At 41.5% G+C, this 17,742-nt stretch overlaps 1 protein-coding gene across 1 annotated transcript in view; it reads left to right on the forward strand.

The window, feature by feature from the left end:
* AATF (apoptosis antagonizing transcription factor) overlaps nucleotides 1–17,742 on the forward strand; it is a 111,757-nt gene that overhangs the window by 43,426 nt on the left and 50,589 nt on the right. Inside the window, exons 6-8 of the mRNA XM_069602781.1 lie at nucleotides 1,037–1,244; nucleotides 1,772–1,936; nucleotides 3,440–3,523. Coding sequence (XP_069458882.1) covers nucleotides 1,037–1,244; nucleotides 1,772–1,936; nucleotides 3,440–3,523 — 457 coding nt within the window. The remainder of the gene's footprint in view (nucleotides 1–1,036; nucleotides 1,245–1,771; nucleotides 1,937–3,439; nucleotides 3,524–17,742) is intronic.

Raw genomic sequence — 17,742 nt, forward strand, 5'->3', positions numbered from 1 at the left:
ATTGGTGAAAGCACATTTTTAGTATGAATGCTTAATTGATGTTTATGAAGCCCTTTGTTGCACGTACGTGGAATTGCCAGTTGCAACCATCGACTTTTTAGTAAGGGAAGAAGCAGTTATTTTGACGGGTGGAAACATTTTGGAAAATAGCAGAATAAACCTTTTTTTCCCCTTCCTGAAATGATCACATTTGATGAAGGGTCACCCCCCTCCTTGACCTCTCCCTCTGGCTGAGCTTGCTGCAAGTGGTACCTGCCTGTTGTTTTCTGTTGCGCTTCTCTTCCGCTCCACTCCTTTCCACTGAGTTAGTTTGAAGGACAGAGGAGAGGAGCTCACATGTAGGAAGCACTTCCTGTGTGTTGGGATCAGCAGTCCACAGAGTGCAGCTGGTTCTAACTGGAGGCTCTGGTACGTTCTCAGGTGGTTGAGGGCATTGCAGTTTAGCATGGGTTCTGTGGCCTATCGCTTTGAGTTTTCTTTACATTCTGCTCCTCTTCATTTGGTTCAACTAATACTATTCAGCTTTCCCGAACGATTGGTTACAGAGAGACATATTTCCCTTATTGATTTGGGGATTAAGGTCATAAAAGTATGATTATGTGTTTAATTTTTAAAGACCCTCCTATAACAGTATAACAATATAGGCCTGGTTCATGTGCATTTCTGATAATGTTTTTAACAACCTCATTTACTTTTATGGTTTTCTTACCTTTTAAAAATATTTTTGAAACCACCTATTTTTATATTTATTTGAAAAAGTACAGAAGATTTTGTTTGACCGCATGAATGCTCTCTTACAACAAAAAAAGCCATACCCTTTTTTTAAAAAAAAAAATTAATTTATTTGCTGGGCTGCATAGGATCTTTAGTTGCCACACGTGATATCAACTTCCCTGACCAGGTGTCAAACCCGGGCCCCTGCTTTGGGAGCGCAGTCTCAGCCACTGGGCCACCAGGGAATACTCCTGACTGCACGTGGGACTAGGTTTTACCCAGGTAATGTTTATTTACACTGGACTCTTACTGGGTTTTCCAGTGAAGAAGAGATTTCCAGTGACGATGAAGAGCTTGTAGAGGAGGAGAAGAAGAAGCCACAGAGGAGGGGCCCGGCAAAGAGGAAGCTGGAGATGGAAGAGTACCCCAGCTTCATGGCGAAGCGCTTTGCTGACTTCACTGTCTACAGGAACCGCACACTCCAGAAGTGGCACGATAAGACCAAGCTGGCTTCTGGAAAACTGGGGAAGGCAAGCGTGGGTGCCTGTGTGTGTGTGTGAGTGTGTGAGGCAGGTCATGGCAACCTGAAGCAGCTGTGAGAAATTGGAGCTACAGCTCCCTTATATGGATGATGCCTTGATGTGGTAGTCATCCGTCATTTCTGTGGAAAAATTTACTGAACTCCTACCACTGAGGTTTATACCATTCAGGCGTGGGTTTCAACTTTATTAGTGAAGAGTGTTTTAAGTCTAGAAACGGTGGCCTTGTAAGTGTTGGAAAAACAAAATACCTTAAAGAAACGGATTTTACCACAATTAATATTAAAGGAGCAGAAGTTAATCTCTGGGTATAGCAAAATAATGTGACCTGCTTAAGACTAATTTTTAATTTTTTTCTGAGAACAATCACAGCCATTCACACACTCAGCCTTTAACCGAAAGTCCCTCCTGGAAAGAGGATTGTCTGTGTCTGCTGACACTGAAAGATAGAGAAACCAACGTCGCTGGCTTCTGCAGAGACTTTGTGCGTTATCTGACACTGGTTGATATTGTTGCAGGGTTTTGGTGCCTTTGAACGCTCAATCTTGACTCAGATCGATCATATTCTGATGGACAAAGAAAGATTACTTCGAAGGACACAGACCAAGCGTTCTGTCTACCGAGTTCTTGGCAAACCTGAGCCAGCAGTCCAGCCTGTCCCGGAGAGTTTGCCAGGACAGCCGGTAAGGACTGATGCATGGTGATTACGGGAGCAGTTCCTAAAGGAGGCTAATAAACTGGACGATCTGCTCACCTCCTTGTAGGTATTCCTTGGGGTATAAGACATAAACAAAAGAAAGGGGGGGAGCGGGAAAGCACTGCTTTGTTTGAGAAACTGAGATGATTTGGGAGGGGAAAGTTTTTAAAAAATGAAGCCACTGGGGCACAGTTCGTGAGGTGCTAGCCTACTGTGTTACCCCTTTGCCTGGCAAAGAAATAAAGCCACTCTTTCTCCTAAACAAGAAATAATAATGAATAAAGCTATTATTAACTTGTATATAGCCTTCTCTTAATTTTGAGTTTGATATGAGTCTGGTCATGGAAGCATCTGTAATTCAGTTTTTAAAATTCAGTTTTACAGCTTCTTCTTTAGAAGCACTAATATTGAGTTGAGTGTGTACTTTAGGCTTTCCTTTGCATGCTTATATGCTTCAGGAAAGGATCCAGAATTGGAATAGGCAGATTCTTCTGTCTGAAGGAAACTCTTTTATTTATAGTAGAAATATATACTTAATATGTATTTCTTAAGTTCAGAAGAATTTTAAATGAAAAGTAAAATTCCCCTAGTCTGAAAATTCCACTCCGTAGGTTTAACCAATGTTCGTAGTTGTAACAAGCTTTTAGGTATTTTCTACACAGACACAGACAGACACACACACACCCACACACATATATAACACATAACGCTTTCATAAAAATACGGTTTTTAGAACTTTCCTGTTGGCCCAGTGGTTGAGACCCCATGCTCCCAATGCAGTGGGCATGGGTTCAATCCCTGGTTGGGGAACTAAGATCCCACATAGCTTGCACAGCATGGCCAAAAAAACAAACAAAAAAAATGTCTATTTTTTTTAACTAAATGGGATGGATATATATATATGTGTATAAATATATAAATTATATATGAAATCTTACAGCTTTCTAAATTATTCTAGATATTTTTCCAGGCTGTTACATAGAGATCTACCTCATTTTTTCTAATGGCTGTAGTATTCCATTGTATGGATGTGTAATTTATTTGAACAGTGGATATGTATGTTTTCTCTAGTTTTAGAAACAGTGCTATCAGAAACATTCCTGAGCATTTATATATTTTTGTTTTTATGTAAACATGTGGATACACTTCTAGAAGTGGAAATATTAAAGAGAATATGCATTTTAAATTCTGATAGATGTAAAATTGCCTCAGAAAGGCTGCTGTATTTTCCATTACTGAAGATTGCCTGTTTGTATTAGAATGAGGTTAAATATATTTTCATATAACCATTGAGCATTTGTGTTTTTTTCTGTCAAGTACCTATTAATGTTTTGCCCATTTTTCAACAGCATTATTTTTGTTCTTTAATTGTAAGAGCTCTTTATATCTTAAGGAAGATAGTGCTTTTACAGTTCTACACATTCTTTATAGTCACTGCATTACTTTGGCAACCTCATTGGGATTCACTCTTTCCTTCTCGTGGATGTAGGAGATCCTTCCTGAGGCCCCTGCTAATGCCCACCTGAAGGACTTGGATGAAGAAATCTTTGATGATGATGACTTTTATCACCAGGTATGATTTTTACTCTCTTTTCTTTTATTGTAAATGAGGCATTAACATTTTAAGACACCTGATAGAATTCTGTGACCTAAAGGGTAGCTATCGCACTTCAGAAGGATAGAGTCAGACAGGGTTTCTGAACATGTCCTCAGAATCGACTTGCTGTGTAGTTCTAGATGTGTTACTTTCCTTCTGAAATGAAAATAGCTACAGCTTCTCTGTTAGTTGTTACAGAGTATGAGTTATTGTAGAGCAGTTTCAGTGTCTTTGCATCAGATGATTTATTCTCTCTCAGCCACTTTTGATGATGTTCCTGGAGGATTTGTTTTTTGTTTGGTTTCTTGTCCTGTTACTAGTAGGTAAGGACATGGCGTTGAAAGGCCAGGATCCCAGAATTCTTGAATTGCACTTCTGCTTCTGTCATACTACATCTCTTCTCTTAAAACGTTCTTGTGTGTGTGCATGTTCAAATCAGTTAAGTACGCACGGAGGTTGTCTGCTGCTGTTGATTATAATAATAGTGTAGTGCTTTGAAGACAGAAGGAATTGCTAGAGGTTGAAATGTAGTCCAGTTCTCAGTGTCTCCTCACAGTCATTCCCCCTGCTCTTGCCCTGCCCCTGCCATCTGCTGCTTTTTCTGATGATGGTTGTACTATCAAGGTAGACTAAACATCTGGGCTATTCTAAAGAACTAAAATAATTTCCTCTAATCCTGGGTCTCTTTCATCAGTCATACGTCTTAATGAGACGTGCTGTAGGCTGTCCCCTCTCTAGCTCTGGAGAGTCACGGATGCTGTTCAGTTTTGGTTGAGTCATTAGTTGTCACAGTGATCTTTGTTAACTTTTATGGAAGACTTTTCAAATGCTTGTTGGAGGTGTAGCCATAATGGCAGTCCTGTGCAATATACGGAAGTACGAAGGAAGGAACATAGGAGAACTATGCTGCGAAGAGAGTAGAGAAAGTGATTTCTGTATTGAGGAAACCTCTGGTTTTGCCCTAACAAAGAGAGAGATTTTTTTAAATTTATCTTGCTGTTCACTCTGATGTTCCATAAAATTATTGCTGTGTGTCTTAAAAGTAATGATGAGTGGGTAGAGGCAAGAGGATTGGTGTGTGGCCCCAGGTGTTCCCAGTCAGAGGTCTTGATTCTTTTTTCCTTTTTTTCTATTATTATGTCCATTTGTCAGAAGAGTGGGGAACTCTGTTTTGCTCTAGAATGTCTGAGAGAGTATCTGACATGGGATACTAATGCTGTGTGAGTGTGTGAGATCATGGGAGACAATCCAAAATGTTCCAGTCTTCATTAATTGAAGTGTACATTGTTCGATAGAAAGTGCATCATAAATTAAATAGGCCTAATGAAATAAACTGAAATTACTGGGGGAAGCTGCTTCCACTGGCAATCCTCAGTCTGAAAGATTTTTTTTTTTTTGGCCTGGAGGTCTGCTTAAAAAGAAATAGCATTACTTGATTGGCCCTTCATCCCAATTAATAATTTTAACTTCAATAAATTCTGATTTCAGTTATGACTAGTCACATCTTCGCTTTTCCCCTTGCTGGTTAATTGGGGTGCTGGGGTTAATCTAAATTAAAACTTAAACTAATAGAGGTCAGCGAGGCAGCTGAAACACCTGAGTGAAACAAATGGGGCTGCCAGGCACAACTTTATCTTGGCTGTTTCCCAGGAGGGAAGTGGCAGCAAATTGGAGTTGTTTCAGCCTTCTGTAAAGGTGAATGATGGGTGACACTTGTTAATGTACAGCGTCTCCGGAAGCATTCCAGATTGCTTTGCTGCCGCACCAACTGCTGCCATCCACGCACAGTCAGTAGGAACTGGACCAGTTGCCAACATCTGGCAGCACAGCAAGGAATGGGTGCAAGGCTTGAAACCCCGCAGATTCTAAATATGGTGCTTAGAAGTGTACAGGCTTTAATCACTTACCACTCTTTGGCAGCAGGCTACGACAGCTTATCCCAGCCTCGTACATCACAGTCGACATCTGCTGAGCCGCCAGGCAGCTGCACATTCATTTTCTTTTCTTGCCTTTTCTCTTTGCCTCCTATTCCTCTTCTTCTTCGCGCTACCCCCCCACATCCCCTCCCCCCAGTCCCACCCCCTGCCTCCCTTCAGTTTTCCTCCCCCTCCCCCAATATGCTTCTTGGGAGAGATGATCTGTAAAGATTACCGCTTCATTGTGTGCAAGTAATTGTGGTGATGCCAGGCCCTTGACAGACACAACGTAGCACCTGTTCTGCTGACCTGGTTAATTTCTTCTGTTGAGTGGGATTTACCAGAGATTGGAGCTGAAGCCAATTCAATGATAAGGCTAAAGAAAATGGCTGTATGTTTTCTGTCACCTCCCAATTAAATTGGCTTCATAAAGTGCTTTCCTTTATTTGTCAGGGTGGTAAGCCTGAGCTAAGTGTTGCATTCAGAAGTGGTACAATGTATTACAATGGGCCTGTGAGTTTTCATTTGTGTTTTTTGATGCGGTTGGTTGTTTGGAAGAGCTTGGTGGTGAATATAATAACGTTTCCCGTTTTTTTTTTTTTTAACCATACTTGAAGCCAGACTCTTTGGGTCCATGTTTTGTAAGGAAGAGATTATAGCCACATTGAATTTTAATGTTTCATTGTAAGGGTTTAAAGGCTTACTTGGTTAAGTCATGTGTCTCGAGGCTGTGTAAATGCCCTCACCACTGAGAATGGTGTTCAGGGTCAGAACGCGCGACACAGACACACTCACTCTCTTTGTTTCATAATGGGCCTTAAATTACTACAACTTAAAAAATATGTGTTATTTAATAAAGGAACATGTGAGTGTGTATGTGTGTGTATAAGCAAATACATATGGAGTATGTGTGGAGAGGACTGGAGAGTATCAGATACTGTAATGGTACTTTTTTTGAGCTGAAAAGAACCTCACAATAATGAGTCCCTGAGACATTAAGTAACTTCCTGAAAGTCACATACTAGTACTTGATCCAAGATTTTTTAGGCCAAGCCCTGTTCTTCCCATACCTTTGTTTCTTAAATATTTCATTTGTGAGCCACAGGAAGACTTCACTATAGTATTATGCTTTTCATTTTGTAAATAACTGAGCTTCATTTTCTCAGAACCAGAAGAAACATTATGTTGTGTTAGAAAGTAATTTTTTTTTCCCCTTCGAAGGCAAATGATTTATTGAACTCCTGGCTTCTTAACAATTCTAATGAAAAAAATTAACCTTCTAGTTGTGTTCCTGGTTTGTTTGGAGTACTGAAAGCCCAGAATGTGCCCAGTGGTGACGATTTTAGGAGGGAAACTGTTCACAGGCTTCAAACATTGCTGAGTTCTCACTTGCTGGTGGGATCAGCTCGCATCTGGCTCAGTTGTTGTTCATCCCTAGAGATTATTTCATAAAATATAAAAGTTACAAATGACCATGAAGGAAGAGCCATGTTTTCAGTGTCTATTGTTCATTTTCATGATCCCGTTTGCAACTTTTTTTTTTTTTTTTGACATTAAGTGCTTTTAAGGTGTGTTGTCTATATTGCCATTTAAAGTTGATTTTTGACTCGATAGGCCTGAGTTCTCAAAGAGTGGAGGAAGGACTAATGTTTACTGAACACTAGTAACGTGCCAGCTCTTGGACTGATTAGACAGGTACTTGATTCATGTCTTCATTTCATCCTCCCGAGATCTCCAGGTTGAGCTATGACTGCACTTAGCAATAAGCCATAAAGTGACTGTAAAGTGACTGGGTGTTTTTAAAGCATTAAAAAAAAAATTTTTTTTTTAATTAATTATTGCTGCCCACAGGCTTTCTCTAGTTGCAGTGAGCGGGAGCTGCTCTCCAGTTGTGGCGTGTGGACTTCTCGCGGTGGCTCCTGGCACGGAGCACAGGCTCTGTGTGTGCAGGCTTCAGCTGCGGCGTGTGGCCTCTGGAGCGCGGGCTCAATGGCGGTGGCGCCCCGGCTAGTGACTGGGTTTGTTCTTTTCATAGCCGAGACCTCAGACTAGTTTCTAGTCACCTCGTGAAGTATTTTGCTCTGAAAGGACTAATTGAACTTGGATATTGACAGGGCGATACCTGAATTTCTGAGGGTTCATTAGGATTTTGTATGTTGCTTCTAACTCTGTTTAGTTTTGATCTGGTTTGTCCTGTCACTTTGAATTTAACCAAGAGCATCTGGAGAAAGGCGTAATAGGTTCTGTTCTTTTGGTGACCACTTTGATGGGTTAAATTTCTCCTTTTATCTGCCATCAGAACATGTCTATAGCTGACCCTGCCACATGCTGGACATTTGTGTCTAAGACATTTGATAATGTCATAAACAAGTAATTACTAATTCGGTGAACTATTAAAAGTCGATAATGTTAAGAAATAGAGAAGAGGCAAGCTTTCTGACAGGGTCGTTTACTTTAGTTAAATTGGTGAGTGATTAATATGGACGGCTGATAGGGTGGCTTTAATTGTATGCATTTAGATCATAGTGTGAATAAGGGATGTGTAAGGCCATTCCTGGGAGAAGGCGATGGCACCCCACTCCAGTACTCCTGCCTGGAAAATCCCGTGGACAGAGGAGCCTGGTGGGCTGCAGTCCATGGGGTCGATGAGGGTCAGACACGACTGAGCGACTTCACTTTCACTTTTCGCTTTCAGGCATTGGAGAAGGAAATGGCAACCCACTCCAGTATTCTTGCCTGGTGGATTCCAGGGACGGGGGAGCCTGGTGGGCTGCCGTCTATGGGGTCACACAGAGTCGGACACGACTTAAGTGACTTAGCAGCAGCAGCAAGGCCATTCCTACGGTTAACGGCCATACAGTGTTCTTGTTGGCATGTGTCTTTCCAGTGATTTGGTTGATGGCTGAGAATATGCTTTAAAGTTTGATTTGAACCTACTTCTTTTAATTTGTTGCTGGAAAACAGATCCGTTCTGTTCAGAGCAGTATTTCATTTTTAGTTTGACATTGAGATGTTGCTGCTATTGGAGATGTGGATAGTGTTTCTTAAAAGTTGGGTAAAATTTATTACATGTATATCTTCTTGGTGACTTTAAAGAGGATGTATATAGGAAGTGCATAATTTTGAAAACTGAAATTATGGTTGAAGTTAGAGCAGAGAGTTAATCAGTTAGGTTTCTTAAGATGTAATAAAGGAGTTAAAAAAAAACCAAACAAATATCAATGTCTAATTAAACCCCAGTTTTAATAATTACAAGATTATGTTTTGAATCTATGCAAGAATTTTATTTGAGATACATTCTAGCTTTTGTGTTGCCATTGTCTGTCTGTCAGTGTTTAGTCCCAAAGATAGTGTCAATATCGGCATTTGATAGCTAGCGTGGGCTTGCTATTATGAGCCTGCGCACACAAAAGCCACATTTTAAATGCAAGGTCGAGCAATTTCATCAAACAGCAGCGTCAAGGGAAGGCACACACGACTGGCCCTCGTTTCTTTCAGTTCTCTTGCTTTAAAAAAACACCGGAGCATGACTTTGGTTCTACTGCTTCGTGTAGACAAAGGTAAAACCTCAGAACAAAGCCTAAAACAGGCTCCGTTTGATGGAGCCAGCTAGGAAAGAAAGAAGAATTGGCCTCAAACCATCAAAGAAACTTTTCACATGCAGGTGGTCCCGTGGTAGTTTACTAGGCAAATATGTGGCCAAAATTGCCTTTTCTATACTAATATAATGTTAAACCCAGTGTCAGCTAGTTAAGTGTCAGTTAGACACAGGGTTCCAGCAGTGTTTGAGCAGACTCCAGTGAAGAGTTTGGCACTTTAGAAAAGGGGCCACTACCTGTTCACCAAACTGGGCCTGGTTATCGTCTTGTTTTTAAATTATATTCAGTGTGTGTAGCTCCTTAAAGCTTTACTTTAAAACTAAATTATAGGGACAGTGACTTAGCATAAAAGGGGAGTTAAAAAACAGCTTTAAAAATCATGTGTATTGTAGATCTAGCATAGAACCTAATTGCTCTGAAGTTAGATAGTGTCTCTGAAAAGTGTCCATTCCAAACTCTTTATACTAGAGCCTAGGGGACTAGGGTGGGATCGTCTCATCTTTAGACACTGAAATCCAGGTGTTGTTGGTCCACGTTTGATTTTCTTATTTAGTTATTTATTTGCGTATGGCTGCCCTGGATCTTGGTTGCAGTGGTGGGCTTCTCATTGCAGTGGCTTCTCTAGTTCTGGGGCCACGGGATCTAGGTGCGGGGGCTTTAGTAGTTGCAGCATGCAGGCTCAGTAGTTGTGGCGCATGGGTTTAGTTGCTCTGAGGCATGTGGGATCTTCCCCAACCAGGGATTGAACCTGTGTCCCTTGAACTGGCAGGCAGATTGTTGACCACCAGCGAAGTCCCTGACTTTCTAGCATATTATGCTGCCTTTTGACCTGACACACTTAAAAGCCCATTTGAGTGTTTTCGGATTCGTGACTGTTTAGGAAGCTGAAGATCCAGTGTGTGTGTTCACACTGACAGTTCAGATGAGTCACTTTCATGCGGTTATGCGCTTCATTCACTAATTGCTGTGCCAGATGCTAGTTTTACAATGGCTGATAAGACGAACCCCTGCCCGGGGAATTGTGTCATCTAATGAGAGCAGAAGTGAAAGTCACTCAGTCATATCTGACTCTTTACAACCGCATGGACTGTAGCCCGCCAGGTTCCTCTGCAGGCAAGAAAACGAGTGGGTAGCCATTCCCTTCTCCAGGGGATCTTCCCAACCCAGGGGTCGAACCTGGGTCTCCTGCATTGCAGGTGGATTCTTTAAGGTCTGAGCCACCAGGGGGAGTCCTAACAAGAGCAAAGTTCTCAATTTTGTAGTCATATAGCTCCTCTTTCCGAGTATGACTTTAATAAAATTTAAATGAAGAAAATAAGTGGTGCACGAGAGCAATCAGGTCCTTGATATGAAAACATTCATATAGCTAAGACTGAGCTCCCAATGCAGGGGGCCTGGGTTCGATCCCTGGTCGGAGAACTAGATCCTACATGCTGAACTAAGAGTTCACATTCCGCAACTAAAAATCCTTCATGCCACTGCTAAGACCTGGCACAGCCAAATAAATAAATAATGGTTAAACAAAACAAAACCATGTAGTTCCATATAGTGCTTTCTTATCACAAATGTGCCTCACATACTTGTTGGCACACAGGTTTTTTCTCTCAACAGACTCCTAATTCCTTAAGTCATGTCTCAGTAACTTGTAAAAGACCCTGAGACATGCTGTTAGATTTTCCAAGAATTTTGTGATTTTTAGAAGCCAGTATTGCAAATCTGATATCCACTGAAACTTATTTCAGGTTAGAGGAGCCTTCAGGGAGATACTGCTTTGGGAAAGATCCCTGATCTTCCCCTTGCTTACAGCAAGTAATAATAAAAACCTTCCTACTCCTGGCCGGAGGCAGAGGGGAGAGCATTCAGGTTGGTGATAGGTATTTAAATGTTCATTTTGCCGTAGCCTACCTTTGTGTTTTTAAAAAAATTTTCTGTAATAAAAAGTTGAGAAGTAAAGTCTTTCAGATTTCTTTCTTCCTTCCATTAATTGATTCAGCAAATATGTGAGTATCAACTATGTATTTATCAAGTAACTGTTGTTCTAGGCTGTGCTATCTGATGCGGTAGCCACTGGCCACATGTAGCTAGCTATTTAAATTTCAGTTGTAGCTAGTTAATTAAAATAAAGTTGAAAATTCAGCCTGTCAGTCATGCTAGTCACATATCAAGAACTGTAGCCACATGTGCTAGGGGCTGTTGTACTGGACAATGCAAATATCAAACATTTACATCATCACAGAGGCTTCCCAGGTGGCTCAGTGGTAAAGAATCCCCCTGCCAAGACAAGAGACTTGGGTTCAATCCCCGGGTCAGAAAGTGCCCCAGGAGAAGGAAATGCCAACCCACTCTAGTATTCTTGCCTGGGAAATCCCATGGGCAGAGTATCCTGGCAGGCCGCAGTCCGTGGGGTCACAGAGAGTCAGACAGGACTGAGCGCATGCACACACATCATCCCAGAAAGGTCCGCTGGAGCTCTGTGAGGGGCTGGGACAAAGCAAAGGCCTGCCCTCTCTCTCAGAAACAGGATGACACTGCAGTGGAAAACAGTAAAACTGGGTATGGATGAAGGGGCCTAGGACAGGGATGGGATGGCTCCTGTTTTCAGGTGGGATGGTCAGGAGATTCAGTGATACTTGAGCAGAGCCCTGAGGGCAGTGCACACCAGACCATGAAAGTTTTGGGGGGAGGGGAATGGCGAGTGCAAAGGCTCCAAGGCCCTGCTGCAGCTAGCGTGTTCTAGGAAATAGGGAGGCCTGTACCCCCGGGGTGGGGTAGGTAAGAAAGAGCGGGATAGGAGAGCCATAAGTCAGAGCCTTAGTGGGAGGCCAGGTCCGGAAGGAGCTTGTAGGCCACCCTAAGGCTTTGGCTTTCACTAGGAAGCCACTGGAGAGTTTTGAACAGAGGAGTCACATGGTTGGACTAATATTTTTGAAGCATCACTCTGATGTGTTGAGAGTAAATTCTAAGGAGGCAGGGTGGCAAACAGGAAACCGGAGGCTCTCATGATAGTCCAGGCAAGAGGTGGAGGTAGCTGGGACTGAGATGTTTTAGAGGGAGTGCTGACAAGTGGCTGGACTCTGAATTTATGCTAAAAGTTGAACTGATGGATTTGGCTGATGGATTGTGTGTGGAGTGTGGGAAGAGAGGGATCCAGGATGACTTTAGGGATTTTGGTCTGAGCAGTTGGATGGATGAAGTTGCTATTTACTGAACTGGGGACAAACAGTGAGAGAAGCTAGTTGGGAGAAGAAATCTGGAACTCAGCTTCGGTTACACGAGATTCCACACCCTGCCCCTTCCCGACCCCATGGACCTGTGCTGACTTTAATTTTTTTTATTCCAAATTAGTTATATTAAATTATCACTGAAGCAGTCATAGGGAATTGTTGAGGAGATAGTTATGTATAAAGTTTTGGAGTTCATGAAGAGGTCTGAACTGAAGGGATGAATCTGAGAGCCATCAGTATATAGATTGTATTTAATACCATGAGACTGGATGAGATCACCTAGGGATTGAAAGTGGAGAGAAAAAGAGAAAGAGATGCAAAGCCCACGTCCTGGGGGCAGTCAACATTCTGAGTTTGGGGAGAGGAAGAGGATCTAGTATAGTGCTGGAGACGGTGAGAGAAAACAAAGGAAGAGCGATTTCCCAGGTTTCACATCAAAGTGATTCAAGAAGGAGGAAATCCAGTATCGTCCTGATACCAAAACCAGGCAAAACTATCACAGGGAAGGAAAGCTACCGACCAATATCTCTAGTGAACAGAGATACAAAAGTCGACAATCTACTAACAAACTCACTCCAGCAACACATAGGCAAGAATACTGGAGTGGGTTGCCATGCCCTCCTCCAGGGGATCTTCCAACCCAGGGATCGAACTCGGGTCTCCCACATTGCAGGCAAATTCTTTACTGTCTGAGCCACCAGGAAAGCCCTCCCACCCCCCTCAAAAAAAAAATTATTTTCCATAACTAAGTGGGATTTAGTCCAGGAATTCAAGATTGTTTTAACATCAGAAATCAATTAATGTAATCAAATGTTATAAGGGCCAAAAACATGATCATCTCAATAGATGCAGAAAATTGTTTGACACCCTTTCATGATAAACACTCAACAAATAGGGATAGAAGAGAATTCCTTACCTAGTAAAGAACATCTATGAAAACCCGTAACTAACATCCTATTCAGTGGTAAAAGACAGAAAACTTTCCCCAAAGATTAGAAATAAGGCAAGGATGCTCTTGCCACTAATATTCAGCATTGTACTGGAGGTTTTAGCAAGGGCAGTTAGAAAGAAATAAAAGGCATCTAAGTTGGAAAAGAAGAAGTAAAAGTATCTCTTACTTGCAGTTGGCATGATCCTATATATAGAAATCCCAAAGAAGCCACCAGAAAACTACTTGATCATGAATTGCAGGATACAGAATAAACACAAAAACATCAGTTGTGTTTCTATACACCAGCAGTAAGCAATCTGAAAAGTTAAGAAAGCCATTCCATTTACAATAACATCCAGATGAGGAAAATACCTGAGGATAAATTTAACCAAGGAGGTAAAAGACCTATATTGGTGTGTGTGTGTGTGTGTGTGTGTGCACGTGCATGTGTGTGCGCGCACGCACGCATACACGCTTAGTCATGTCCAACTCTTTGTGACCCCATGGACTGTAGCCTACCAGGCTCCTCTGTCCATGGAATGTTTCCAGGCAAGAATACTGGAGCAGGTTGGCATTTCCTACTCCAGGGGATCTTCCCAACCCAGGGACTGAACCTGTGTCTCTTGCATCTCCTGCATTGGTGGGCAGATTCTTTACCATTGGTGCTACCTGTGAAGCCCCAAAGACCTGTATGCAGAAAGTTATCAACTTTGCTGAAAGAAATTTTAAAAGACCTAAATAAATGGAAAGCCATCCCATTTCATGGATTAGAAAAATTGTAATTTATGGATTAGAAGACTTAAGTATTGTTAAAAATGACAGTACTCCTCAATTGATATACAGATTCAACACAATCTGTATCAAAATCCCAGCTATCTTTCTGCTGAAAGTGATGAGCAGATCCTAAAATTGATGTGGAAATACAAAAGACCCAAGATGGCCAAAACAATCTTGAAAAAGATCAAAGTTGGAGGACTCATAGTTCCTAATTTCAAAACTTATTACAGAGTTGTAGTAATCAAGATGTTGTGGTACTAGTATAAGGTTAGGCATATAGATCAATAGAATACAATTGAGAATTCAGAAATAAACCTTTACAGTTATGGTCAATTGATTTTCGACAGGGGTGCCAAGACAGCGGTGAGCAGTCTTTACAGCAAATAATGCTAGGACAACTAGTTACCCACTTGCAGAAGAGTGAAGTTAGAGCCCCCTCTCATTCCTACATGAAGATTAACTCTGAGTTGATCATATACCTACATACAAGAGACAAAACTATAAAACTTCTAGAAAAAAACACAGGAGTAAATCTTTGTGACTTTGGGTTAGGAAATAGTTTCTTAAATATGACAACAAAAGCACAAGGGACAAAACAGAATAAAAACAGATACGTTGGACTTCATCGAAATTGAAAACTTTTGAGCTGCGGAAGGTCCTACCGGAAAAGTGAAAAGACCCGCAGAGTGGGAGAAACTATTTTTAAATTGTATATCTGATAAAGGACTGATATCTAGAATATATAAAGAACTCTTAAACTCAATAATAAAAGCAAATAACCTACTAAAAAATGGCGAATGATCTGAATAAACATTTTTCCAAAGAAGGTATTTAAACGACTAGTAAGATGCTCACCATTATTAATTAGTCTTTCAGTTCAGTTCAGTCGCTCAGTCGTGTCTGACTCTTTGCGACCCCATGAATTGCAGCATGCCAGGCCTCCCTGTCCATCACCATCTCCCGGAGTTCACTCAGACTCGTGTCCATCAAGTCGGTGATGCTATCCAGTCATCGCATCCTCTGTCGTCCCCTTCTCCTCCTGCCCCCAATCCCTCCCAGCATCAAAGTCTTTTCCAATGAGTCAACTCTTCCCATGAGGTGGCCAAAGTACTGGAGTTTTCAGCTTTAGCATCATTCCTTCCAAAGAAATCCCAGGGTTGATCTCCTTCAGAATGGACTGGCTGGATCTCCTTGCAGTCCAAGGGACTCTCAAGAGTCTTCTCCAACACCACAGTTCAAAAGCATCAATTCTTCGATGTGTAGCCTTCTTCACAGTCCAACTCTCACATCCATACATGACTGCTGGAAAAACCATAGCCTTGACTAGACAGACCTTAGTCGGCAAAGTAATGTCTCTGCTTTTGAATATGCTATCTAGGTTGCTCATAAGTTTTCTTCCAAGGAGTAAGCGTCTTTTAATTTCATGGCTGCAATCACCATCTGCAGTGATTTTTGGAGCCCCCCAAAATAAAGTCTGACACTGTTTCCACTGTTTCCCCATCTATTTCCTATGAAGTGATGGGACCGGATGCCATGATCTTCATTTTCTGAATGTTGAGCTTTAAGCCAACTTTTTCACTCTCCTCTTTCACTTTCATCAAGAGGCTTTTGAGTTCCTCTTCACTCTCTGCCATAAGGGTGATGTCATCTGCATATCTGAGGTTATTGATACTTCTCCCGGCAATCTTGATTCCAGCTTGTGTTTCTTCCAGCCCAGCGTTTCTCATGATGTACTTTGCATATAAGTTAAACAAGCAGGGTGACAATATATAGCCTTGACGTACTCCTTTTCCTATTTGGAACCAGTCTGTTGTTCCATGTCCAGTTCTAACTGTTGCTTCCTGACCTGCATATAGGCTTCTCAAGAGGCAGGTCAGGTGGTCTGGTATCCCCATCTCTTTCAGAATTTTCCACAGTTTATTGTGATCCACACAGTCAAAGGCTTTGGCATAGTCAATAAAGCAGAAATAGATGCAGAGGGCTGACACACAGAAACCATACTCACAGAAAACTAGTCATTCTAATCACACTAGGACCACAGCCTTGTCTAATTCAGTGAAACTAAGCCATGCCCGTGGGGCAACCCAAGACGGGCAGGTGATGGTGGAGAGGTCTGACAGAATGTGGTCCACTGGAGAAGGGAATGGCAAACCACTTCAGTATTCTTGCCTTGGGAACCCCATGAACAGTATGAAAAGGCAAAATGGTAGGATACTGAAAGAGGTACTCCCCAGGTCAGTAGGTGCCCAATATGCTACTGGAGGTCAGTGGAGAAATAACTCCAGAAAGAATGAAGGGACGGAGCCAAAGCAAAAACGATACCCAGCTGTGGATGTGACTGGTGATAGAAGCAAGGTCTGATGCTATAAAGAGCAATATTGCATAGGAACCTGGAATGTCAGGTCCATGAATCAAGGCAAATTGGAAGTGGTCAAACAAGAGATGGCAAGAGTGAACGTCGACATTCTAGGAATCAGCGAACTAAAATGGACTGGAATGGGTGAATTTAACTCAGATGAGCATTATATCTACTACTGCAGGCAGGAATCCCTCAGAAGAAATGGAGTAGCCATCATGGTCAACAAAAGAGTCCGAAATGCAGTACTTGGATGCAATCTCAAAAACGCCAGAATGATCTCTGTTCATTTCCAAGACAAACCATTCAATATCACAGTAATCCAAGTCTATGTCCCAACCAGTAATGCTGAAGAAGCTGAAGTTGAACAGTTCTATGAAGACCTACAAGACCTTTTAGAACTAACACCCAAAAGAGATGTCCTTTTCATTATAGGGGACTGGAATGCAAAAGTAGGAAGTCAAGAAAAACCTGGAGTAACAGGCAAATTTGGCCTTGGAATGTGGAATGAAGCAGGGCAAAGACTAATAGAGTTTTGCCAAGAAAATGCACTGGTCATAGCAAACACCCTCTTCCAACAACACAAGAGAAGACTCTACACATGGACATCACCAGATGGTCAACACCAAAATCAGATTGATTATTAGTCTCTAGGGAAATACAAATCAGAACCATAGTGATCACTAGGATAGCTGTGACCAAAAATGACAGATGATAACAAGTTTGGGGAGAATATGGAGGATTTGGAACCCTTGTACACTGTTGGTAGAAATATAAATTTGGTGCAGCCTCTATGGAAAACAGTTTGGTAGTTCCTCAGATCTACCATAGAGTTATCATATGACCCAGCAATTCTACTGTTAGGTTTACACCCAGAAGAAATGAAAATCATATGTCCACACAAAACCTTGTACATGAATATCTGTAGCGTTATTCATAATAGCCATAAAGGAAGCAACCCAAGTGACCATCAACCGATAAATGGATAAACAAAACATGGTATATCCATACAATAAATATTATTCAACCATAAAGAGGATGAAGTACTGAAACTTGCAGCATGGATAAACTTTTGAAAACATTATGTTAAGTTAAGTGAAACAAGAGAGTCACAGACCATATTTGTATGATTTATTAAATGCTCCAAATAGGCACAATTTATAGAAGTGAAAAAGTGGATAGGCGGTTGCCTAGGGCTGGCAATATTGGGGGTGAAATGGGAGTAGCTGATGGGAGAAAAAAAAACTGTCTTTTGACAGTGATGAAAATATTCTGAAATTGATTTTGATGATGGTTGCACACCTCAGTGAATATACAAAACCATTGAATCATAGTTTAAATTGGTGAGCTGTATTGTATGTGCATTTTATCTGAATAAGGTCTTTTTTTTTT

The sequence above is a fragment of the Ovis canadensis genome, chromosome 11 (genome assembly GCF_042477335.2).
Source record: "Ovis canadensis isolate MfBH-ARS-UI-01 breed Bighorn chromosome 11, ARS-UI_OviCan_v2, whole genome shotgun sequence".
NCBI classification, from domain to species: domain Eukaryota; kingdom Metazoa; phylum Chordata; class Mammalia; order Artiodactyla; family Bovidae; genus Ovis; species Ovis canadensis.